At 58.5% G+C, this 23,722-nt stretch overlaps 1 protein-coding gene across 1 annotated transcript in view; it reads left to right on the top strand.

Annotated features, from left to right (window-relative positions):
• Nucleotides 1-23,722, top strand: part of LOC111147037 (collagen type IV alpha 2 chain) — a 156,921-nt gene that overhangs the window by 114,337 nt on the left and 18,862 nt on the right. Inside the window, exons 17-29 of the mRNA XM_022502888.1 lie at nucleotides 3,492-3,545; nucleotides 4,400-4,466; nucleotides 6,485-6,595; nucleotides 7,054-7,203; nucleotides 12,071-12,163; nucleotides 13,237-13,400; nucleotides 16,084-16,156; nucleotides 16,247-16,353; nucleotides 17,628-17,829; nucleotides 18,152-18,211; nucleotides 19,562-19,618; nucleotides 20,075-20,182; nucleotides 20,791-21,012. Of these exons, the coding sequence (XP_022358596.1) occupies nucleotides 3,492-3,545; nucleotides 4,400-4,466; nucleotides 6,485-6,595; nucleotides 7,054-7,203; nucleotides 12,071-12,163; nucleotides 13,237-13,400; nucleotides 16,084-16,156; nucleotides 16,247-16,353; nucleotides 17,628-17,829; nucleotides 18,152-18,211; nucleotides 19,562-19,618; nucleotides 20,075-20,182; nucleotides 20,791-21,012 (1,468 nt within the window). The remainder of the gene's footprint in view (nucleotides 1-3,491; nucleotides 3,546-4,399; nucleotides 4,467-6,484; nucleotides 6,596-7,053; nucleotides 7,204-12,070; nucleotides 12,164-13,236; nucleotides 13,401-16,083; nucleotides 16,157-16,246; nucleotides 16,354-17,627; nucleotides 17,830-18,151; nucleotides 18,212-19,561; nucleotides 19,619-20,074; nucleotides 20,183-20,790; nucleotides 21,013-23,722) is intronic.

The following is a 23,722-nucleotide window of genomic DNA, read 5'->3' on the forward strand; positions in this document are numbered from 1 at the left end:
CGGAAAATGCCGCCTGCTCCAGGGCGAACACGCCTTACAAGGGTCAAACACGATGAAGACCGTGCTGTCCCGGAAAGAGAGATCGTCCCCCAGAAAGACACACTCCAGACCCTGCGTTTACAGCAACACGGATCTTCCTTTCCCCCAGATCATTCGTGATGCCCGAGTCAGACCCATCCTGTTTGCTCACCTTTGAGACCAGCGCGTTGGTCTGTCCTCTGGCAGCCTCCTCTGCGTCGCTGGGTGCCACTCTCGGGAGAGTTGCCGGCGGGGTGGCCAAGGGTCTACCTGCGTTTTTCATATGTTGATCTCACACATTTTGACACTGTGTCTTTAGTGATGACCCAATTTGTTATGTTTATTCTGTGTTCTGTGGACCAATTTTTGACAGTTTTTAAAAAGGAATTATTAGGTGAGAAATGTGTCACGAATCTGGGTCAGACTCAGGATGGTCTGAGCGCGCGGTCATATGGGAGCGTACACGTAGAAATAGTTCTCTTAATGAGCGACGGAATTCGGTTCCCCGTTTGCCGCTGCTGGTGATTCGATCCCAGAAGATGTAGCCGGCCTCCTTCCCCCTGTGGATGCCAGCGCCTCCCCCCCAGCCCCCGCGAGGCAGCCACGGTCACGGTTCTGCTGACATCGTTTCAGAAGCCCACGGGCACCAGGAGGGCGTGCCTCCGTCCCTGCGTGTAACTGCACGGGGTCGAGCACACGTCCACCCCTGCCATCCGGCTCTCCCGGCCGCGCTCGGAGATGACTGCACGTGAGCACGGACGTGTCCACAGACTTCTGTGCGGCTTATGACAGGGCAGGACGAGGATGCTGTGTGTGTGCTCACGACCCCTCGCCAGGCCTCCTGCACCTCACCGTGTGCAGCTGTCACACTGTCCACATGACAGCGTGACTCTCGGGGCCATGGGCTCGTGCATCCACTGTTAAGTCCTCACAGGAGTCTTTAAGACTCTCTTAAAACTCAGCTCAGCCTCCGAGTCAGGACTCCACTGAATCCCGCTCCTGGCTCCTCGCAGGGTGGTGGCAGGACATCAGGAGAGCCAGAAGGACGTGGGGCTCACCAGCGTCCCACAGGGGCTCCCCCTTGTCTGTCCAGGGACTGCAGAGGGACGGCCTCCCAGGCTCAGTTCTGACCTCGCCAGCTCTGGGCAGAGCCTGAGAACCCTCCGCACGGGCTCCAGCCGCTCCCGGTGGGACCGGCCTTGACTCCTTCCCGCAGCCTTGTCTGGTCCTCTCCTTCCCGCTCCTTTTACCCCAAATTCGGGCCAGGGCGCTGACACCGGGGTTTCCCTGAAGATATCTGTCTTCTTCTGACATGAGTAGCTGATAGGAGTGTTCCCAAGGGCAGCGTACCTGTAGGACAGCTGTCCAGGCTATACCCAAGCAGAGGCCAGAAGACCAACGTCCAGTGTTTGGATTCCAGTGATCAAGAGAAGGACAGAGGACCAAGCAAACGTGAGCCTCTCTGAGTCGCCCATCTCCACTCCCCTCACACAGCCAAAGTTCTGTTGTTAATCCTTCCATTGCTGGCCATGCGCCAGCGAAGTGAAAATCATTATTTTCTTCCTACACCCAAAACTAACGAGTTCTAGGCTCTTAAAGATCAGTGGGACACAGTTGCCCCTGGAACTCATTGTTTACATGAGACAAGATGCTCAGCAGACACCACCTGGGGCCTCTCGCTGCCGTGGCCAGATGTTGGGACCCAAGGCCCACAGCCTCCAGGGGAAGACGGGGACACTTCCGGCCGAGCGCGCATCTCTGTGCTGAGACAGTTTATTCGACTATGCAAATGGAAATGCCGGGGACACAGATGGTGGAGTCACCTGCTGGTCAGACCGCCCAGCATCGCAGACGTGACTGCGGGCGTCCTCGTACTGGACAACAATGTGCCATTATTCCTCACGGTCCGGTTCCTAGTCTGATCCCCAAATAATTCGTCCTTGACCACACTCCCCTTGCTTCCCCTGCCCCTGCTGTCACGCCTGCACCTGAAAACACAGCAAGAACCCGTCAGAGGGTTGTCAGGACTCTCGGCGTCCCAGACGAGGGTCTCAGATGAGCCTCGAGTGCGAATGTCCCCTTTACGCTGCTGCGTTATACCTGCTGCTCCGTCCCCTGCTGCTGGGCGCTCCCAGGGAAGCTGCCAGAGCATTGTCTAGTCTCGGGAGGGAACCCCCGAGTGCTCTTCCGTTGTGCCCTTCCCGGTTTTCCGGGATAGCTGGTCCCCCCCCAACCGCTGAGACACAGCTCGGAAGTGTTGGTGCTGTTTTGGTGAGAGCACGCCGTGTGGGGGCCGCTGCTCGGGGGTGACGTCCCAGCCGGCAGGTGACACCCGGCGCACGGGGTGACAGGCACGTGGGAGCGTCCAGCTGTGTCCGGGCTGGATCGTTCTGCCGGGGCACACGCAGCTCGGACCGAACGCCTCGTCGCCGGCTCCGTTGCTGGCAAGCTCTTGTAGGATTCCCTGCCCGTCTCGAGAGATGGCCTCAAACGAGATCCACACGGCATCGGAGACACCTGCCTCTACTTGTGCGTCTTCAGCAAAACCTAGTGTGGAAGGACGTCTGTCCCCATCAGAGGTGCCTGTAAACCAACGTCACCACCCTCCATGTTCCTTCTAGAAGGCAGGGCTCACCGCCCACGTGCCCTGGCATTTCACAGGAATCCGGGAAATAATCAGTGTGGCCCTGGCGTCCCGAATGTGGGGCCTCACTGTACGCAGCCGTTAGGAGAGGGGATGAATTTCTAGATTTTTTAGAAAGCTTTACGTAGATCTCCAGCTACGATGCACACACGAGAGTAAGCATTCCCTTTCAGTAAATACTCAAGGGAATTAGAAAGGAGCACTTTGCTCTTGTTAATGGAAGACAGATTTCTGAATCAAGAGGTGTTAGTGCTTCTGTTTGGTGTTAACGCAAAGTTTTCCAAGCCCATCTTGGAAGGTTTTAATAGATGGTCAGTCACAAGGTCACGGACGTGGGGCCTCTGGGCCTCCTGAGGCAGGAAGGACACAGCGGCCCTTGGGAATGATTCCTGCTCCGGAGGTGAGCCTGAGCCCGGTGAAGCCCGCAGATCTCGCGGCTACTCTGGAGGAAGGCCGGGACCGAGGAGGGCGGCCGGCGCCGCGAGGAGGAAACGGGCCGCTCCCACCATGGGCGCGAGCAGCACCAACAGCAGGAAGGAAACGTCACTGAGAGAGGAGGGAGGAGGAGGACGCTGTGACCAGCTGCGGCCCTCAGAGACCTATCAGCCAAATGTCGTGTTTGAACTTGGTTTGGATCCTGATTTAAACAAATCCACTCTTTAAAAAAAAAAAAAACAAAACTGTGAGACTCAAATCAGGGAAAATTGGGCAAAGTGGGTCGGAGGTAATTTAATGACTGGCGAGTGTTGTTGGACATAATAATGGGGTTGTGGCCACTTCTCCAAACCCTGTTAGAGGTATGAATAAGCACGGAGCATCTTTCTTGCAGGGGAGCAGAGGACCGGACGGTTATCAAGGCCCCAGCGGACCCCCAGGACCCAAGGTGAGCTCAGTGTCCCTTTGGCTGGCGTCCAGATGCCCCGCCGATCACCCGTTGGAGGAGGCATCCCCCATCCCGTGTGACACGAGATAAGCAAACACGCGACCCCAGCCCTGGACAGATGGGACAGACATGGGTGTATTAGTCACAGGTGTTGGGGCCCCGCGAGGCTGCGTGCCCCACAGGGGTGCATGGAAGTCACAGCCCAGGGCAGAGTGAACCAAACGGGCTGTGGGAGCAGACTTCCCTTTGACAAGAGGGTGGGGCATCCCTGGTCCCCGGGGGAGAACACGGTTACCTTGTGTGCATAATCCATGGGCTGGCAGGGCGGAGAAACCCCATCGGCTGAGGACCAGGTCAGGGGCCACTGGTCCGGTAAAGGGGACCCAGCCGGGCCGGGGGGGACTTCCCTGCTCGGGGAGGGTCTATCTGCTGAGGACAGGGCAGTTCTGTGGTTAGGCCTCCGGGGCCCTGGGAGACTCAAGAAGGTTTGGGTCTTGCCCTCCAGCTGGAATTAGATCGGGGTCTCATGGCATCACACCCTGCCCACCCTACGGGGGCACCCAGATGTAGTGACCAAGGATGGAGTCGTCTGACAGGACAGAGAGCATTCGGCTGACCCCCTCTGGGGCTTGACAAGGATTTCCAAGTCAGATAGTACCCACCGCTCCGTTGCCTCTTGCTGCGTCCAGCTCGTGTCCGCAGGTGGCCTGGACCTCACTTCCCCACGGCCCCGAGGAGATGGGGCCCCAGCCGGTGGCCCACAGTCAGCTCTAGTCCCTGCAAATTCGCAGAACGTTCCAGAATGCCACAAGGCGGGTCCCCCATTCTTCTGTTCTCCTCTTCTCTTCCTCCAGGGAGAAGCGGGCGACCGCGGCCCCCCAGGCCCCCCGGCCTACTTCCCTCACCCCTCCCTCGCTAAAGGTTCGTATGTCTGCATTGCACGGGCCCTCTCTTGTTCTGGACAGTCTTGAACTTGCCAGGAAGGTTTTCTAAGTAAAACAAAACAAAGCAAAGCAGAGAAGATGGTCAGAACATAACCTTTGGAGAACACGAGTCTCAGGTTCAGCTCCCCTCACTGATGGTGGCGTCTCAGACCCCCATTTCCCGCTGCCGGAGAGAGAGCCCCGGCGCTCCCGTGGAGACCCCTAGGTTGGGAGAGTCCTTCATCCTACGTACCTCGTGCAGGCTCTGCTTTCCATCTGTAATGATGCCACGAGGAAACCCCGTCCTCCCCACCCCGGGCTTCATGGCAGCAGCCCCAGCACCGTCCCTCCTTTCCTCACGGGCACCAGGACGCTCCTGCCCCTGCTTGCCTATCTGAAGCCCCAAACTGGCCACGGTCCACAATTTGTAAACAGCCACATCCTTCGAACCTTTCGAGGAATCCCCACGTATTTGCATGTGACCAACTGCCCAGAAGATGTCCCCACCGTCCCGGTGGGGCCCTGAGTGTAAGTGAGCAGTTTTGCACGTGCTGTGGCTAACGCCATCTCGTTATTTTACTCAGCCTCCCAGACTGGCAGGATTGTACCAAAATATTCTAACTCTGTGATACGAGCATTGGCCTCAGAACCTTTTCGAATGTGAGTCCTTCTGGGTTGAAAGGAAAAATGCTTTCAGCACCCTCTGAAGACTTGCACGTGTATGCACTTACGGGTAACTGACCGGTGCTGTGTGGAGCCCGTGGGGGCAGCGATAATGGCCGTTGTGGTTCACTGTGGCATCCCCAGTGTCTGGGACAGTACCGGGCAGATAGTAGGTTACCTGAGCAGACTGAAAAGCATAAGCACTACGTCCTACGCGTCAGAAAGAGATTTTAAAGGCTAAGTGTTTTAAAATCAAGATGGTCTAATATTTTCGTCCTGCACTGAGCAGATCGGCTGGCTCCCAGCTTCACATGTCCGGGGGTCAAACACCCCCTCTCCTGCGTGGTGGGAACTTTGCATGTGTTTATCCAACATTGTCGAGAACATGGAGTAGGACAGGGCAGAGGACAGAGCCCGTGAGCCCCCGAGAGATGGCTCTCCAGGGCAGCACTGAGAGAAGAACACCTCGGCTCGCGGACACAAAGCTGGCTGCGTCTCCTCCATCCTTGCCGGTTAATACATCCCAGTAAGGAGCGTGTTAGGAATCCATGCTCAGCGCCTCCCTGGACGGCTGGCACGCGCCCTCTTCACTGTGGAGTCCGACGTGCCTGCCCTGCCAGAAACCGCAGGGAAAGGAGTATGAGGTCCACTCACTATTAGTGGTTATGGCGAGATTGAAATATGGCCTTTGCAGGCTTCAGGAACACAATTTTTTTTTTTAATTAACATGGGCCGTTTTTCAAAAACGTCACTGACCAAGAGCCCAGAATTCATCCACTTCCCGTTTTCACCAGCTCATGTTTCTAAAGCCACGCTGGGAAGGCAAAGGCGTTGAATGGGCAAGCTGGCAGGTGAGGGCCGCTGACCCCGACAGGCTGAGTAATGAGCAGATCCCTCGGGGAAGAGGGAAATAAACGTATCTTCGCAGAGTAGCTTTGCCGGAGCTTGTCAGGACCCCGAAGGCTGGGGAGGCTTGTATTTTTTCTTTCTCATGGTCGCAACGTGACCAAAACCATCCACCTTGCTCTTCTTCCAAACAAACGAGAGCATCCGTGGTTTCACTTGGGTTTTGTGAGTTCTTGCTCATTCCAGATGGCCGGCATCTACGCAGCGCTCACGGGGCACGGGCGGGCATCTCAGCTGCTGTCATCGCACCTGTTGGTTGATGGACTTTTCCTAACCACCCCCCAAGATGGGGACCGATGTTAGCCCTGTCTTGCTGGTGGGGAAACTGAGGCACAGAACCCAAGGGACTTGCCCAAGATCTTGTGTGTAATGAGTGGAGGAGCGAGGGTCAGACCCAGGGTCAGACCCAGGCAGATCTATTCTGAGTGTGGCCCTTCTCGGCTGTAGGTGCCCGAGGTGACCCAGGACTCCCAGGGACCCATGGGGAACCAGGAAGCCGGGGTGAACCAGGAGACCCGGGCCCCCCGGGCCTCCGCGGCACATCAGTGAGAGATGAAGGTAACTGACCCCGTGGTATCAAACGTGTGCCCCGCCCCGCAATGTCCACACAGGGCCCTGGCCCCTTCCTGACCGCTCAGCGCTGCCCTCGGCGCACTCACAGACGAGGCTCAGCGGCTCCAAGCGGCCTGGGGGCAGGCCTCCCGGGGAGCCGTCCACCTGCGACAGCGACCCCCAGGGGGCCGGGCTGTCGGCTGGCAGCGACGAGCGCGATGCTGTGGGCTGGCCGGGACGAGCGTGGGCGGCTGTCGGACCTCGTGGCCAGGGTCACGACTCACAGCATCATCTGGGGCTCTTCTGAGGTTGAAACAGGGTGATGAAATCTTCCAGTAGCATCCACCCTTACGTCACTGACTGGATGTAGACCCACGATCCTGGGGGCCCACGGGGGACGGGCGCTGACACAGATGCTCCGTGTGTGAATCTCATGCTGCTGGTGGTCGCTGTTGGATTTCCAGATGGGAAGAGAGGCTTACCGGGTGAAATGGGCCCCAAAGGCTTCGTAGGAGACCCCGGCGTCCCCGCACTGTACCCTGGCCCGCCAGGCACTGATGGAAGGCCAGGACTCCAGGGACCCCCAGGGCCTGCCGGACCACCGGGACCAGATGGTAAGTGGAAGGAAACTCGGGTTCCGGCAGAGCAGCCTGGCCTGTGCCAGAGGCTTACAGGTTTCTGTGCTACGTAATTCCATGAACCAACGCAGTAGGCCCTGCCCTGGGGTGTGGCAGGTGCCCTGGGCTGCAGTGATGAGGGGAGCGGCTGGGTACCCGCAGGCCCGTGGGCGTTACCCAGTGGGGTGCGGCCGCCTCTGGCTCCAGTGAGGTCAGCCGTGCAGGGACAACTGAGCAGCGTGGTCTGGAAGCAGGTGCGAGCCGGAAGCTCTCGGCCGGCTTGTATTTCGTCCCATCACCTTCTCCCAGGGTGGAGGCCTCCTGCCTCAACTTGTAGCCTCTCTCCTCCGTCTTACCGGCGATCTGGGGCAGACTTGACGGTCCGCCTTCTCAGCCCGCACACGGTCAAGGCTGCCCCCGACGGCAGTCGACGGAAGAGGGGCTGCGTTCCTCCAATGAGACATGGCCGCTCTTGGCCATGGCCAAGAGGCAAGACTCGCAGCGTCTATAAAGCGGACAAGCCTGAGCTTAGGGGCCGTGTGCTGCCTCAGGGAGCACCGAATCCTGGGGCAGAGTGGCTTTCCGGGTCCCCGTGTCCCCAGGGCTCCTCGTTCCGTGGAGAATGCTCCAAGGAGACAGGGAGACATGCCGTCTGTCTTTGAGCTTTGCCTCAAAAGCAGTTATCTTTTTGGCTGCCAGGTTTAAAGGGTGGTCTCAGACCTTGTAAAAGCTGCTAAAGGGAACATCTCCCAAGAGCTGGGAGAAACGAGGCTGTGGGAGAAAACGTGAGGTCACAGTTTCTTTCTCTGTGATGCCGTCCGCGGTTTATCAGCCTCTCTTTGAAATATTTGACTTTAAATTCCCTGGTTTTCTCCTCCCGCCCCCATGATCTCTGAGCTTCTTCTCTCCAGGCCGGGAGAACAGCAGGTCACTGACAGACCGTGCTTGATCTCGGGTACAGGTCAGGCGCGGGTCTGTGCCTTGGTTACTCCCGGCCGTCCCTTTGCCCTCTCTGGAGGAAAGCTGCTAGGACTGGTAGGAGCCTCTGTGCACACACGGCTTTCGTTAAAAAATCATCAGCCCCTTCTCTGATACCATTTCGTGTTCTCTGGTAAATGTCGAAGTTACCATGCTTCCGCCGTTCCAATTTTCCTTCAACTGCAAAGCCAGATTCGCACATTCTTCTGGAAATTTTTAGGTGCAGATAATTCCCTGGAATTTGCCAAAGAGTTTGAACAGTGTTATCTTTAATGTATTTTTATCCCGGAAGTAATATTTATTACTGTGACATCAGTGATAAGGGCCAAGGGCTTTCTGGGAGCGGTATGTTTCCTGAGTAAATGTTATCTGCTAAGTGTTCCCTTTGGCAATAGGACGGGATGTGTTTAAAGTTTTTAAAAGCATGAAAATTTGCCTCTATAAGGGAGTGTGATCGAAGGCTGACCTTGTCATTATTCCAGTAACTAAATTCCGTTTTGCTAAAGGTACAAACACCATTTTGCTTTGTAAATCTTGCTTAGGAAGTCTGTGATTTACTAATGTAGGTTTTCTGTAAACAAATTAGTTTCTTGTGCATATTTTATCCATAAAATGCATGGAGCAGTATCCAATAAATTTTATCAACCTACGATATGAAAAGCATACAACTTAAGTTCTCCTTGAAATATTTCTTTTACCCCGTGAAACACATGGTTTCCAAATCACTTTTTCTTTTTTTTTAAGCAGTCTCTTGTACAAAAAGTAGCCAACCATAATGGCCTTTTAAAACATTTTTGTGCAGAGTCAGAATTTAATACCAGTGACCTTGATTCCCACACAGTTCTTCAACTTTTCCCCTGGAATGAAATTCTTGGATTCCTTTCTTGTTAACGGCACTCCGTCCTGTTTTATGTGTTGCTGCTAATGAAAACCAGCACATTTTCATTTCTGCAGTTCCCACAGAACCGAACTACGAGTCAGTTTTCTTTCTGAGCCAAACATTTTTCTTGCTTGTGGTTCTCGCTGAGTTCATGGAACCAGGTGTCGGGGCAGTCCCAGTGTTTTCTAGAATAGTTCAGATTTCTGCCAGCTTTGTTACGGCCCTTGGCCTCTTCCAGAAAAGCGTGTTACAGACGTCTGAGAGGTGCTCTGCTGCCCTGAAGGTGGAATTACGAGCTTATCTGAAACCCAGAAAAGAGGGAGGACGCGCCGCGGGATGGCCGTGGGGTTCGCCGGCGGGGACCGGCTCTGTGCCAGACTTAAACCCCGCATCCCCGAGACACCATGACTGAGTGCCTCCCTGTCCGCTGCGCTTCTCCCAACATCCAGACGGTGTGGAGGTGTAAAATAAAGCCCACAAGGTCCTCCGAGGCCTGAGCGCCCTTGACCTGGTCGCCAGGACCCGGGTGCACGTCCCAGGGGTGCCGTCCTGCTCCACGGGGGGATGCAGCCCACCCCTTCCTCGAGGGCCTTCCGCGACGCCCCTCTGTCCTCCCCCTCCTAGCTCACGGCCATTCTTCTGGAGGGGCTTTTGTTGCCCCCACCTTGTCCCTCCTACACCGCTGGGGAGACGAGAGTCCCTCAAAGTTCACTCTCGGACCCTTGTCTCTGTGCCCTCCGCTTGGCTGGATCATGCGGCTTCTCTAGCTGAAGCCCAGACTCAGCCCAGCTCTCCCTGTGTCTCCGGCCCAGGCCTGCACTGGGCCCCAGACTCGCTCAGACAGTCGGCCTGTCCCGTGGCCACCCTGCCTGTCTCACAGACGTCTCAGAGCTTCATGCGTCCAACTGAACTCTGGGTCTCCTGCCGCCCAGGCCCCCAACCCGACCTGCCCTGGACGGGGCCTCAACCCTCCCCGCAGACCCGGGAGCTCAGGCCACAACCCCGGGCGTCCCGCAGACACCTCACTTGCCGGCAACCGGGACGCCTCTGCCTCTTGGCTCCGTCCACTGCCCTCTGCTCACCGCCCACCCTCCCAGAAGCCAGCACTGTACCTGCCGTGCACCTGCCGGGTAGACCATGTACCCTGTAGCCCACTCACGACCGGCCTCTCCTCCTCTCTCTCTGCTCGACTCTCCGCAGGGGGCAGGCGGGGGGCAGGTAGATCTCTAACCTGCGCGTTCCTGCCACTCCCCTCCTCAGAACTCTTGAGGGCACCTGGTTGCCTCAGCCAGTTAAACCTCTGACTCGTGATCTCAGCTTCCGGTGTGATCTCAGGGTTGTGAGTTCAAGCCCGACGTGGAGCCTACTTTAAAAAAACAACTCCGCCCTTGGGATCAAATCCACACCCCTGGCATGGCCCCTTCACCTCCCCTCTGATGCCCAGCTTCCCCCCACCTCAGGGGCTCCCGGACACACTCCTGCTGTCTCTAGCGCCGTCCTCGGTGCCCGCCCCCAGCCGCTCTCTCTTCCTCCCCAGGTCCGAGGCTCTGGTCCTAGAAAGGACTTTCCTCGACCCCCACTTGAAATGGGCTTTCTCTGCTGCTGACTGAAAGCCCCACTCGCACAGCCTGGGCCGTCCTTGAGATTCCGGCTGGTTCGCTTAGGGTTATGTGCCTGCCCCACCCCCACCTGACCTCTTAGCACTGCGAGGGTCCGCAGTGTCGCCTCCAGTGTTCCATGTATGTGGCTCCAGGCGCACCGCAGGGCTAGCCCAGGGCTGGACGTGTTGGACACATCCATGCATGAAGGACGGATACCATCTTCGGTGTGCAGTGAGGCCAAACAGCGCGGGACAGGAGGACCCGCCACCTTACTTAGGAGCGTTCGGACTGAGCTCCAAGTCTGGTGTCGCTTCTCCAAGCAGAGAGCAAATGCCCTTAAAATCAGTGTTTGCTCCCCTCCCAGCTCCCTTGGTGTCCTCTTTCTCGCCGCCCCCCAGGTACCACGGGGTGGGGATGACAGCAGGTGTTTCAGGGCATTGGGGGTTCTGGGTCTGGCGCTGTGAGCACCGCGGGGTTTGTCTGTGAGGACAGGCTCTGAGGGACATTCCCATCCTTCCCCATCAGCACTGGTTCCCGGGGCGCGATGCCCTGTCCTCGCCACGAGGTGGCGCTGCTGTTGAGAAACCGCAGAGCGATGCGCTGGCTTGGGCTCCCGTTTCTTGGGCTCCCCGTATCCCTGCTCAGAATTCTGGGAGCCTGGAGACGCGGCAGGACCTCTGGGGGGCCCTGATCCCGGACAATGGGGGTGAGGGTCTGGAATGGGTGGGGAGGGTGCTGGAGTCAGAGGGTCCCAAGTCGTCTGCGTTCACCACACAGACCCACGCGTGCACCTGCTCCGGGGGACCCCCGTAGGGAACCGAGGTCATTTCCATATCTTGGTTTGTTTGGAATTTTTATCTTTTGGGGAGCCCCAGGTGGTGTGGGTCTTGGAATAGGGGTCTTCAGGACATACATAAAACATGTGGATTTCAGAGAAATAGCGTAAAGATGTCCCATGTCCCTCCATCTGTGAATGCCTGTAGACTTTTCGTGGACAAGAAAATCGCTTTTTTTAATTTTTATAAAAGAATGTGTTTAATATTCAGTGTTTCAAAATATATGGAAGGCTAAAAACAAGAAAGTACAATTAGTAAAAAAAAATCTTAAGAAACTAAAAAAAAAAAAAATTTGTCTTTAAATAGAGTAAGATACGTGGCTGAAACATCAGAACATTTCCTTGGACTCCAAGAGAGGTTTTCACAGCAAAGGTTTTTACGTCTCGCCTTCAGAAGGAAGACTGCAGCCATAGGCTCTTGCTTCTCCTCCCATCCCCAGGGACTATCCTGGAATGGAGCTGTGTTCTCTGTTCGGGAACCCGCGCAGTGACCCTTCCAGCCCTGGGTGCAGGGAGAGGTGGGGTCTCGGAGCAGCACTCATGGGCCCTCCCTGTGGGTTCTCTCCTTAGGTTTCCTTTTCGGCCTTAAAGGAACAGAAGGGAAGGTGGGCTACCCTGGGCCTTCTGGCTTCCCTGGGGCTCGCGGACAGAAAGGATGGAAAGGTAAGGGATGTCACATCGGGAATGCCGGAGGAAGGGTGGGCAAACCACTCCTTTGTCCCATGGTGTTACCTCGGGGTGCCTAGCCCTGATGTGACCCTCCTTTCTCCCATCTCTGTCATCCCTTCATCACTGAACCTTCTGGGGGTCCAGAGCCCAGGAGGGATAGAAAAGAGGAGCAGTGATGTCTTGGGCTAAAACTGATGATTCTTCTAAGTGCTCAGCTCAAAGTCAGTGTCACAAGCCCTGCAGACGGTTCCAGAAAGTGGTCATCACAGCTTATCCTCCCCGCCTCCCTGAGTTAGGGACTAATCACCAATGGGGACAGGACGAAGCAGGGTGTCTAGCACTTGCCCCCAGTTGGTGGGAGCAGTGCGGTCGAACAAGCAGAAGAAGGGAGTTCCTAGTAAAGAAATACGTTGCCTTTCTGGAGAAGGGCCAGCCCCGGTGGCCCTGAGCAACACGCCCTGACTTTGTGGCACATGGGGGATATGTGGGTATGTGGGCACCCCGCGATATACGGGGCCAACCATAGGAATCAGACGCCATGGAAAGCTGTATACCCCTCGTCCCGTGAGCCACCTCCTGTCACCTATGCCGCCAGCAGTGGTTCCCGGGGCCCCACCACAGCAAAACAGAGAAGGGAGGATGAGTGTTTCCTCCTTCCCACCCAGGGTCTTGGCCTCTGAGCCATGGCTCCAGCCAGGCACCCTCCCCAGGGCTCCCCTTTTACCCCAGACCCTGGAACGCTATCTCCCCCAGCCCCAGGCCCAAGAGGCCCCGCTCTCAGCCAAACACACACACACACACACACACACACACTCCTCTATAAACAGCATGTTGTTCAGCTAATCTTGGGGAGACAGGGCAGGACTCCATATCCCAAGGAATGACTCCTGCTCCTCATCTCGGAAACAGTCCCCACCGGGCATGGGAGCAGACAAGGTCCCGGAGCGCCTCCTCGCCGCTCCAGCCCCCGCCACCCTGGACTTCCGCCGCCCCGCACAGATGGGAAGGGTGTCTAGCACACGCCCCACAAGGAAATAACGAGACTTTCCCTCTGCCTCACGCTGCAGGTGATGCTGGGGACTGTAAGTGCGCGGAGGGCGATCAGTTCACCAGGGGACTTCCGGGGTTCCCAGGACCCAAGGGCCTTCCTGGCATCAATGGAGAGCCAGGAATGAAAGGGAGCCAAGGAGACCCCGGCCAGCACGGCATCCCCGGGTTCCCCGGGTTCAAGGTGAGACCCCGGTTCTAGGGAAGCTGATGGGACATCCTTGACAGCTTCTGTTTGAGGTGAACATAGACCCAGACCAGCGAGCCTCACGTGCCCCACGCCCCATTCAGAAAGGCCACGTGCTCCAGAAGGAACTCGAGAACGTGTCCTGCTGAGAAGGGAAACGGCACGGCCACCGTGGGAAACGGTTTGAGGTTTCCCCGGAAAGTCAGAGGCAGAGTTACCGCGAGCCCCGGGAGGCCCACCCCTGGGAACCTCGGAGGGTACGAAACACACGTCCACACAGAAACTGTACACAGATGTTCCAAGCCTATTGCTGATAGAAGCCGAAAAGTAGAGACGACGGAAACGTCCATCAGCTGGCAAACGGCTAAGCAAAGGCAGCGTCCCCACACAGTGGAATGTCACTCAGCCCCGGGAAGGACAGGAGCTCGGGTACCCGCTACAGTGGGGGGAGCCCAGAAATGCCGAGTGGGAGGAGACTGTCCCAGAAGAACAGACGTCACGTGATGCCGTTCACAGGAAGAGTCCAGGACGGGCATCTCCAGAGACAGAAGGCAGATGGGGACCTCCAGGGGCTGATGCCAGGGACGGGCAGTGAGTGTCGTGGCTGAGGGGGTCTTCCTGGGGGCGGGGAGGAAACTGTTCTGCGATTAGATTAGCAATGATTACACAATCTTGTGAAAATACTGAAAAAACACCAGATTATATGCTTCAAAATGGTGAATTTTATGGAAAACAAAACAAAACACCTAGCATCTTGAATGTAAACGTCTTACTGAACGTTCACCTTTTGAAATTTAGTACAGACCTGGTGCAGCGTTGTATGAAATCCCCCTAACGGGATAAGAAGTGAGGCCTCCAGGTTAACCGTGAGTTTCCAGGAAGGCAGGGACGTCCCTGCCCGTGGGTTCCGTGTGTGTATCAGCTGAGCAGACTTCGCTCCACGCCTGTGAAAAGAGCGTCTGTAGGTCTTCCTGCGGTGACAGGTTTTAACCAAAGATTTCAAAGCCAGTTTCAGATAAAGGCAAAGAAAATATGCTGTTACTTATTCATTTATTTGTTTTACTTAAAAAGATAGCTGCACGAGATTTATAAAGTTTTCGGTTTACTTACCCAGCAATAGAGGGAAAATTGCTCGGGACCCAGGGCCAAGGGCAGTTAGAGCGATCTGGCTCCGTGACCCGGTGAAGGGGGGACGGGCGGCCCCACCTGGTGCTGGGGAGGGGGTCGCGCCCAACGGGTCTGCGGCTCGGGAGCTCTGCAGGGGCAACGAGTTCCAAAGCACAGTCCGCTCCAGGCCCGCACGGTCGCTCAGAACACAGACGGTTTATACGACCGAAAACAGTAGGCGTGATGTCGTATCCTGGCTTAAAAATGATACTTTCCCCAGCTTCTGGCCGTCTTCATGCGTAGATGCGTAGGTAGTCAGAGAGCAAACTTGAGAGGGCAAAACTGGCGGGATCTTTGGTTGCTTACAAAATGATCAGCTCTTTCCTAGAAGCCAAATGGACCCCATTTTGCACACCCGGAATGTCTGGAACCTTCCCCCTACTGTAGGGCGCCCTCGCCCATGGCATTTTTGTTTGAGGACCTCTGACACTGTGTTTGCCGTCCCGCATTTCATTTTATGTTCATGGGTCCAGCGACCCTGCAGCAGCAGGAATGCCTGTGATGATTTTCCTGTTTTTTAACAATCGTACCGATAGAGTCTGGGAGAGCGTGTGAAGTCGGGAGTCAGTTGGTAAAGGGGCCCCTCTGTCGCTCCGTTGGCCCGGCCCCTGCATACTGAGCGCTGACTGCTACACGTTCTCCCGGACATGGGAAGAACGTGGCCCTTTTCTGCCAAGAACTAAATCAATAAATCAAGTAAGTGTTGGATTTTTCAGGACATTCCGTTTAATTAGAGCGACACGAAGATCTCCCGTGTTCTTGCAAATGACAACCAAGATTTGCCAGAAATGAGCACACACAGAGTAACACCCTGACCTCTCGTCTCTGCTCCTCGGAGGACCTCCGCTAGGTTTCACGACCGAGACCTGCACTCGGCTTGTCTCTAAAGTGTGACGCTTTCCTCCAGCCTTAACTTCGGTCAGGAAGACAGGCTGTCCGCAAAGGACTCCGTTGCTGTCAGTCCTGAGCAGACACAAGTTTCCTTCGTGCCTGGGAGGCTTCGTACCTGCTGGAGTCTCAGTGACGTCATTAGGAGTCAGCAACCTTGTGTTTGTTTGAGGCTGTTGCTTCTCAGAAGGTCACGAGTATGTGAATCCCTGGGAGCTGGTTGAAATACAGATTCTGGTTCCGAGCCGGGTCTGGCCCGAAGTCCGGTGTTTCTGATGGGCTCCCGGGGGGCCGATGCAGCTGGTCCGCAGACCACACTGGGACCAGCGAGGTTCTGGTCTCCACAACGCAGCCGCGTATGGCTACTTCCATTACGTTTTGATTATTTGAAGTTTAAAAGTCAGTCTCACCGGCCGCCTTCTCGTGCTCACTGACCGCCCGTGGTTGGTGGCCACCGAAGCGGACAGCCGGGGATGGGATACTCTCCCGAGGCAGAAAGGTGTTGGGGGCAGCGCTGGGCTTGGTGACGGGTGAGGGCTCCAAGTCGTGTACAGTGAAACTCGTCATCTTCCCAGGTGTCCTTAACAGAATGAGAGAGGAAGACCTTGTGTGCTTGTCTCCACAGGGCGCACCTGGCCACGTGGGACCTCCCGGGCCCAAAGGGCTGAAGGGGGACTCCCGAGCAGTCACCACCAAAGGTCAGTCTCTGGGGGCTGCAGTTCCTGGACCCACAGTCCTCCTGCGGCCGCTCTCGCCCGCATGGCCTCACCCTGCAAACCCTCTCCCAGGTGAGCGGGGACAGCCAGGGGTCCCAGGTGTGCCGGGGCTGAAAGGTGACGACGGTGTCCCCGGGCGCGATGGGCTGGATGGATTCCCAGGCCTCCCAGGCCCTCCGGTGAGTAGCGTGACCGGGCCAGAGAGTGGGGCTGGCGCCGCCCAGGCCCTGAGTGGTCTCGGCCTTCACCCCGCGCTGAATCCAGCCAGCGCGGCCTGAGCTGTTGGAATGACCCCAGGCCTGTTGGTGAGGAAACAGGGAGGTGGGCTGGACATCATGCCCCGAGGGCACACGTGAAGTTTATAGTGAGCAGAGAGTCCCCTGCTGGAGCCCAGAACGGGCGTCTGGGATGGAGCCCCGGCGGAACCCGCTGCAGGCTCTCCTCAGGCTCTTGGTGTCCCTGGGCTCGTAGACAGCTGTCCTCCGCCCATGTCTTCACAACGTCTGCCCCCCGTGCGTGCTGTCTCTGTGTGCGCGTCCCCCGTCTGTGGGACACCAACCTCCCCTTACCCTGATGGCCCTCGCGGACCCCATTTCCAGAGCAACCACATTCTCGGGCCGGGGTCAGGACCCCAGCATCTTACAGGGGACGCGGGTCCCCGCACCAGCTTGTCGGCCTTACTCCCAGGCCAAGCCGCTCTGCTCCACGCAGCTCGTGCCCTCCACGGCACCGGCCGGCTCTCAGAGCCCTCCTTCTGGCCCTTGGAAAACATCCGGATTCTCCAGAACCTCATACTGCTGTTTTAATGACGACCCTGAAAACTGTTTCCACAAAGAGTTCACGTGGCACAACCATCCGAGCGTGACTTTGGTCCCAGTGGATCCCGGTCTGCCCCCACTGACCTCAGCCCGCTTTTACTGCCTCATTGCCGCCCTCCTTCTGCACCTGCTGGGCACGTCCATGCACGGGGAGCCCCCACGTCTGCGATCCTGCCGTGTCTCCTCACTGCAGTGAGCACCATGCTCTTTCTGGTCCAAATCAAAGACTTTCTTTCCTTCAACGATGGATCGTCCCTGTGAATAGCGAGCGGCTGCGTCCCGGTGCCCGACCACAGCAGCAGAACACGTGTTCCCGCTCCCATTGACCAAACCCGTGCCTAACTGCTCCCACAGAACCTTCTGTGCACGAAGGTCCGGGCCGAGGGGACCCCAGAGGCTTGGGGAGGGCACAGGAAACAGACTGTGTGCCTCCTGGACTGTCTCTGTGTCCCCGGGATTGACCTAAACCTGATTCCTGTGCTTGGTCAGGCCCTGACAGCAGGTGCCTGTTAACACCCGCCGTCCTTCTGCCCTGTGTCCATCACGCGCACTCGGGGGAGCGGGAAAGAGAACTGGGTTGGGGCAGCCTTTGAGGGTTACGTGGATTTTAAGAGAGAAACCAAATTTTCACACAGGGCGATGGCATCAAAGGCCCCCCAGGGGACTCAGGCTACCCAGGAGCACCGGGCACTAAGGGCGCTGCAGGAGACAGGGGCCCCCAAGGACTGGGCCTCCCCGGCCCCAAAGGCGAGCGTGGTTTCCCCGGTGACGCCGGATTACCCGGACCACCAGGCTTTCCTGGTCCCCCTGGCCCCCCCGGCACCCCCGGACAAATAGGTATGAAGGAGCCCCTCTTTGATCATTCTTTCACGGGACACTGGCCCCAACTGTCCTTTGGCAATGTGTGACCCCCCAGGGCTCCCGTGGGGACGCGTGTCACGCTGTCAGTTCTTGGCATGTTCAAATGACCCTGACTGCCGGGCCTCCAGGCCCCCAGACTCTGGTCACACAGGGATGGGCTCTCCCTCGGGTGCTGGGGCGCGGGGCTCTATGCAGACGCTCAGCCATGGGGCCCGGCTCCCCCGCCAGCCCGGCCTCCCCCGGCGCGCACCCACAGGGGGTCCCAGCCGCCTCATCTCTATGTGTGTCTTGTTCCCAGACTGTGACACAGGGGTGAAAAGGCCCATCGGAGGTGATGGACAGGAGACCTTGCAGCCAGGTACGGTCACGGAGACCGGGGCGCTCTGGGACACATGGGAACGTTGGGTTTATAAGCTACGCGACCCGTCGCGATGGCTGTGGGCGCCCGCGGCGAGTGCGGAGCCGCAGGAGGAAATGCGGACCGTGCCAGGCTTGGGGCGGGCGTGTCCTCCGTGGCGGCTGCTCGTCAAAGGCCGGGCAAGCGTGATAACGCATTGCGCCCCAGGTTCCCACCGACAGGAAGCAGCAGCCCCCCGCATGGCGAGAACTCAGCGTCGTCACGCTACCGTCTGTGCGCAGGGATTGCTTGAGGAGGGGTCCGATCCCTGCCAGCAGAGAGCTGGGTCAAGCACTGAGTACTGCTGGGAAGAACCGGGGCTGGTGGACAAGAGGGGAACATGTGACCCCGAGCCGAGGCCCAGATGTGGCAGAAGGGACAGGAGAGACCCTGCTGGGGGCTGAGCCGCCCCGCCTCGAGGGTGTACTGAGGGACCCCTATGGGAAGCCACGATGAGTCCAGGGCACGAGGGGTCAGGATTTTGAAGGGGTCCGCACAGACGGTAGGGTGCTCCGAGACGGTGTAGATGCGGCAGGGCGCTTGGGGTAAGGGTGCAGGGTGGGCACTGTGGAGCCTTCAGCGAGCTGGTGGGAGGCCCCCTAACGGGAGACCCCCTAACGGGAGACCCTGCGGGCCAGAGCCTGTGCCCCCCCAACCCCCACATTCTTCATCCTGACGGCCTGGCCGGGCCACTGTGTACCCCGGGGACCCCAGGGCAGTGGAGGCCAGAACCCAGGCACATAGACGGAGCCCCACATGAAGACCTGCAAGGGTCTCTCTCAGAGGCCAGATGACAGAACCCCCCCGGAGTGCCTCTGCTCTCCGCCAGCCCGACCGACTGCAAGTGTTGCGGCGGGTTCCGGGTTTGGCGGCTCAGGGCGGCTCAGCGCCGTGGCTGATTCTGGAGGGATCGAGAGTCACAAAGGAGAGGTCGAAGGGTTCCTTTGGCGGCCGCGAGCCGTCTCCTGCGACTGGGGACATCTCCAGAGGAGAGCCGGGCGGTGCCGCTGGCAGACTGGGATGGCCCCGGACTGCGCGGTCGGGCCCGGCAACGGCCCTCAGCGTGCGGGTGACATCGCCAGCGCGGTGCCTGGTCGATTTGACGGGACTGACTTCACTGGCACTGACGTCACTACACAAAGAAATCGGGCCTTTCTTGACGCTGGAATGAGATTAATCAAGTCATTAAAGGACTGTCATAAAACAGTAGCTGGTTCTGCCGGAGGCCGCTTCTGCCCGTGGCAACACGCAAAGCCGTGAGAGTGGGCGCGACAGGCCGCCCCGCTCAGCCCCGTTCCTCCCCCCTCCCAGGTTGCGTCGGAGGCCCCGAGGGATCGCCAGGCCTGCCTGGACCCCCAGGCCCCACAGGTAAGCCGGAGGTCTCTCCCGGCTTCTCCGTGTCTTCGCTGTCACTATTCCTCTCGGCTCCTCTTCCTGCTGCCCTGCCCCCCTCCGTGCACGTGGACGTCACTTAGTCCTGCGACCGTGATGTGCTGCCGCAGACCGTGGTCACACGTGTAGGGAAGCGGCTTTTGCTCCTCACGTGGAAGATGCGTGAAAACCGACACCTCACTCAGCCCTGGGCTGGACGAGAGGGTTCCTGCCCCACAGTCCCACCTCTGCGGGCGCCTGGGCGACAGCGGGCATCCACGGGGGTCGGTGGGGTTTGCGGTGGGCGTGGCCAGCTGTCAGGGGCGCCTTCCCGGCTGACACCCCCACCTTGTTGTTTCGGAGGGTCCCAAGGACCACGTAAGTCCACAGACTTGCTGCTGGGGTTTGCTCTTGGGGCTCTGACGTGTGTCCTGCTTCCTCTGCGTTATTTAGGGGCCAAGGGCCTCCAAGGGACACCGGGACTCTCGGGAGCAGACGGACCACCAGGGCTCAAGGGTCTCCCTGGAGACCCAGGTCGTGAAGGATTCCCAGGACCCCCAGGTAAGGCGGGGTCGGACCCCCACACAGCCCCACAGGTTTGGGAGGGGACCACGTGGGACGTGGGTGCCCCAGCTCTTTCGTCTTTGGACACTTAGAAACTGCAAACACGTACTTGATGAAAATTCTCGAGCTTTCCATCACTATTCTGCTGACCCCTTCGGCTCCTGCAAGAAAAGAGACAGGAGTGCAGGACCGTTTTCTCTGGTTGATGAGGAATGTTTCGAGGGCAAAGCAGTGGTGTCCTCTTCTGAGACTGTCCCCGGAGGCACGAGGCCCTCGGGTCGTCAACTCCACTCTGCTGGTCACTCCGCAGACAGCCCACAAGGGCTCCCAAGCCCCGCACGGGCTGCTGGCCCGCACACTCTGGATTAGGGAGATTCAGGCCCAAGAAGGAGATGGTTCTAGAGGCTTTCTGCACTGGAGAAAGTGGGGCTGGGCCAGATGGCGGAGTGGGAGAGGAGGCTGTGGGCCCCGGTGGGAGCCTGGGCAAGGCCTTGAGCTGAGACCCCCGACTGCACACTTGCTGTTTACAGCCCCTTTCTGGTACCTCCCTCGGCCCGTCACGATGCTAACCTCCAGTTATGGGGACCCCCCATGTTTCCTTCCAGGGTTCGTGGGGCCCCGAGGATCCAAAGGTGCAGCGGGCCTTCCTGGTGCGGACGGTCTCCCAGGTCCCACTGGTCTGCCGGGCCCCGTCGGGCCCCCAGGGGACAGGGGCCTGCCCGGAGAAGTTCTGGGAGCCCAACCTGGGCCCCGAGGAGATGCTGGAGTGCCTGGACAGCCTGGCCTGAGAGGCCCTCCGGGAGAGAGGGGCCCACCTGGATTCAGGGGTAAGTCTTTGGGGCAGGAGGGGCACAGGGAGCCCAATCCCACGGCCCTGTGGCGTCCGAGGGGGGTTTGCTAAAGCCCACAGGCCGTATGGAGTGTATGTTGCTTTTTCTTCCCCACATTCAGTACCGTATCCCTTTAGAATGTTCTAGGACAGTAATCGTCATCGGGTTTACATTCCCCAGCAGGAAGGGCTGCCGTCCGAGACGTTGACACCTACAGACTAACGATGCTCGTCCCCTGTTCCCAAGCTGGGAGTGAGCCGGGGGTGGGGGCCGGGCTTTCTGCGGAATGTGGGCTGCTGGTGTGAAGGGAGGCGGCGATGTGAGGAGGGCAGTGTGAGGAGGGCGAGGCGGACGACAAGCGACAGAGCACGGCTTCGCAGGCGGGTGTGACGCGGGCGAGGGAGACACTCCCCAGCCCACAGCACCTCCGTGTACATGTGAGGACTAGTCGGACGCGTGCACGGGGCGTCCAGTGGCTCTGTGAAGCTGGCGCGTGCAGAACTGGCCTCGGAACCCCACACGCCCGCGGTCGGCGGGACACGGGAAGTCGCTGAAGGGCTCACATTGGTGTTCGGGGCCACGTGCCCTGGAGACCACCGACCACTGGTGTTCCTGATCAGATACGGAGATGCGGGGAGAGCCGTGACTTTACAGCTGTCTGTGCCGGCTCCCGAGCCCGGGGAGGAAGGGGGCTTCCTCTGTGGGGCAGGAAGCGGGTGTCCCGTCTTCCAGGGCCGTCGGGCGTCCAAACACTCAGGCGAGTGATGCCTGGTTCTCAAGAGGCAGGTGAAGTCACCAGGCTCAGGAGCCCCAGTGGGGTTTCGGGTGAGCCTGTCTGTTTTCAGGCCTGAGGCTGGGGCAGGGGAAGGGGCACAGGGCAGGGAGGTCCCACGTTCATCACATCCCCACTGTTGGCTAAACAGGAGAGCCCCTGCGTGGGTGCCGGGCTTCACCAAGAGACACGCGGGGGGAGGCCCGAAGAATGGAGGGAGGAGCCTGGGAGGGCCAGAGTGCACGCACACGGGCTCACACTCGTGCACACACGTAATCGTGCACGCACAGGCTCCTGCACACACGTCCACATGCTTACACCCACACACGTGCCCACACACTCGCTCTCACACACGATCACGTCCACACTCATCCTCTTACACATCATGCAGGGACGGGCCCGCGGGCGAAGTCATGCAGAGGTGGGGACCCCCTGCTGGGACGGCCGGGTCTGTGCTTGCCCACGTGGCGCCCCCCAGGCGGTTTCAGAGTGGTGGGTGTCACCTGGTGGAGGCTGCCCGGCTGGCACACGGGCAGACCGGCACAGTGCACGGTAGCCTCCCAGGTGGCTGTTGGAAGGAGTGGCAGGCGTGTGTCCCCAACAATGTCCACTGCTCTCCAGCTGCACAAACCCCCTCAGGGTTTGGATTTTGGATGGATTTTGTAGACGTAACTACTTCCCGCAGACTTCACAATGTTTGAGCACAAGGACCAAGGGCCCAGCTTGAAGTCCGGGCCTGCGGCGGTTTCCCGCCGTCTGTGTCTCCTCAGCGACCAGCTTACGTACGCGGACTGTTTAGTAAAAGTTCTGACTTCAGGGCATCGGAGCTTCGAGAACCGGCTTCCGCGAGGGTCCCACCCGCCTGGGCAGTGGCATCGTGGACGGGGGCTTGCTCGGCCGCATGGGCCTGGCGCAGGGACGCCCGGGTGCCTCCTGGGAGCAGGAAGAGAGCAGGGGCCCAGGTCCACGAGTTACGGGCATTTTGCTGAAGGAAGCAGATTCTTTGTAGGTGTTCCTTTTCCAGCAGATGTTCTAGAAATGGAAATGGGCTTAAAATACTGGGCTCTGATGATGAGCTCTGAGGCCACGGAAGTCGACGCAGTCGGTGCAGCATCCTTCTTGCAGCCTGACCCGCCCACTCCCCGCTCCAGGGATGGAGACGCCCAGAAACCGTGCTCGGACGTACAGACCCAACAGCCTCTGCCCCCGTGAGCCCCGTCAGCTCACCAGCCTGGAGGGCTGTTGGCGGTGATGCCTTCTGCCCACCGTCATGGAGGAACAGCAGGGGCCCGACTCCCCAGTCAGACCTGGCCGTCTCCAGCACGGCCTGCCGTGCAAAACCGTCAGCCCCACGAGCGCTACACTCTGTTAACCCAGAGGGGAAGCTGGGCCAGAACAGCATGCTCGCTTCCCGTAGCAGAACTGGAGAATGTGAGGACGCGTGCCTGTGCATCTTGGAGAACATCTTGGCAGAATTCTGCTTCAAATCTGCTCCCTGTCTTTGCAGACCTATCTGCCCTGTTCCGTCCACACATCAGACACCTGGGACACACGCCAGCACGGCAAGTTCTGGGTTGGTCCAACACTGTCTTGGTCCCTTTTGTTCATGCGCCTCCCCTCATCCACCGACCTGTCCACCCTCCATGCAGGGCAGCTTGCATATGCCTTAGTTGTGGGCTCGATGAGCATCTGTGCCAGGAGGTCACCGGAGCAGCACTGGAAATGAGCGTCGACCATCCTGCCCGTCCTGCTGGTGCCCACGGAAGGAACGCGCTGAGCATCAAAGTCCGGGAAGAAAAATGAGAGGCCAGGGGCTTTGTGGGGGGAAAATGGGAGAAAATACATGCTCGTGGGACCCGTGGGTGGGCAGGATGTTCTAAACATAAAAGCAAGGGAAGAAGCAGTGCGTGTGTGTGTGCGTGTGTGCGCACGCGG

The sequence above is a fragment of the Enhydra lutris genome, unplaced genomic scaffold (assembly GCF_002288905.1).
Source record: "Enhydra lutris kenyoni isolate GAN:26980312 unplaced genomic scaffold, ASM228890v2 scaffoldscaffold15, whole genome shotgun sequence".
Classification (NCBI taxonomy): Eukaryota; Metazoa; Chordata; class Mammalia; order Carnivora; family Mustelidae; genus Enhydra; species Enhydra lutris.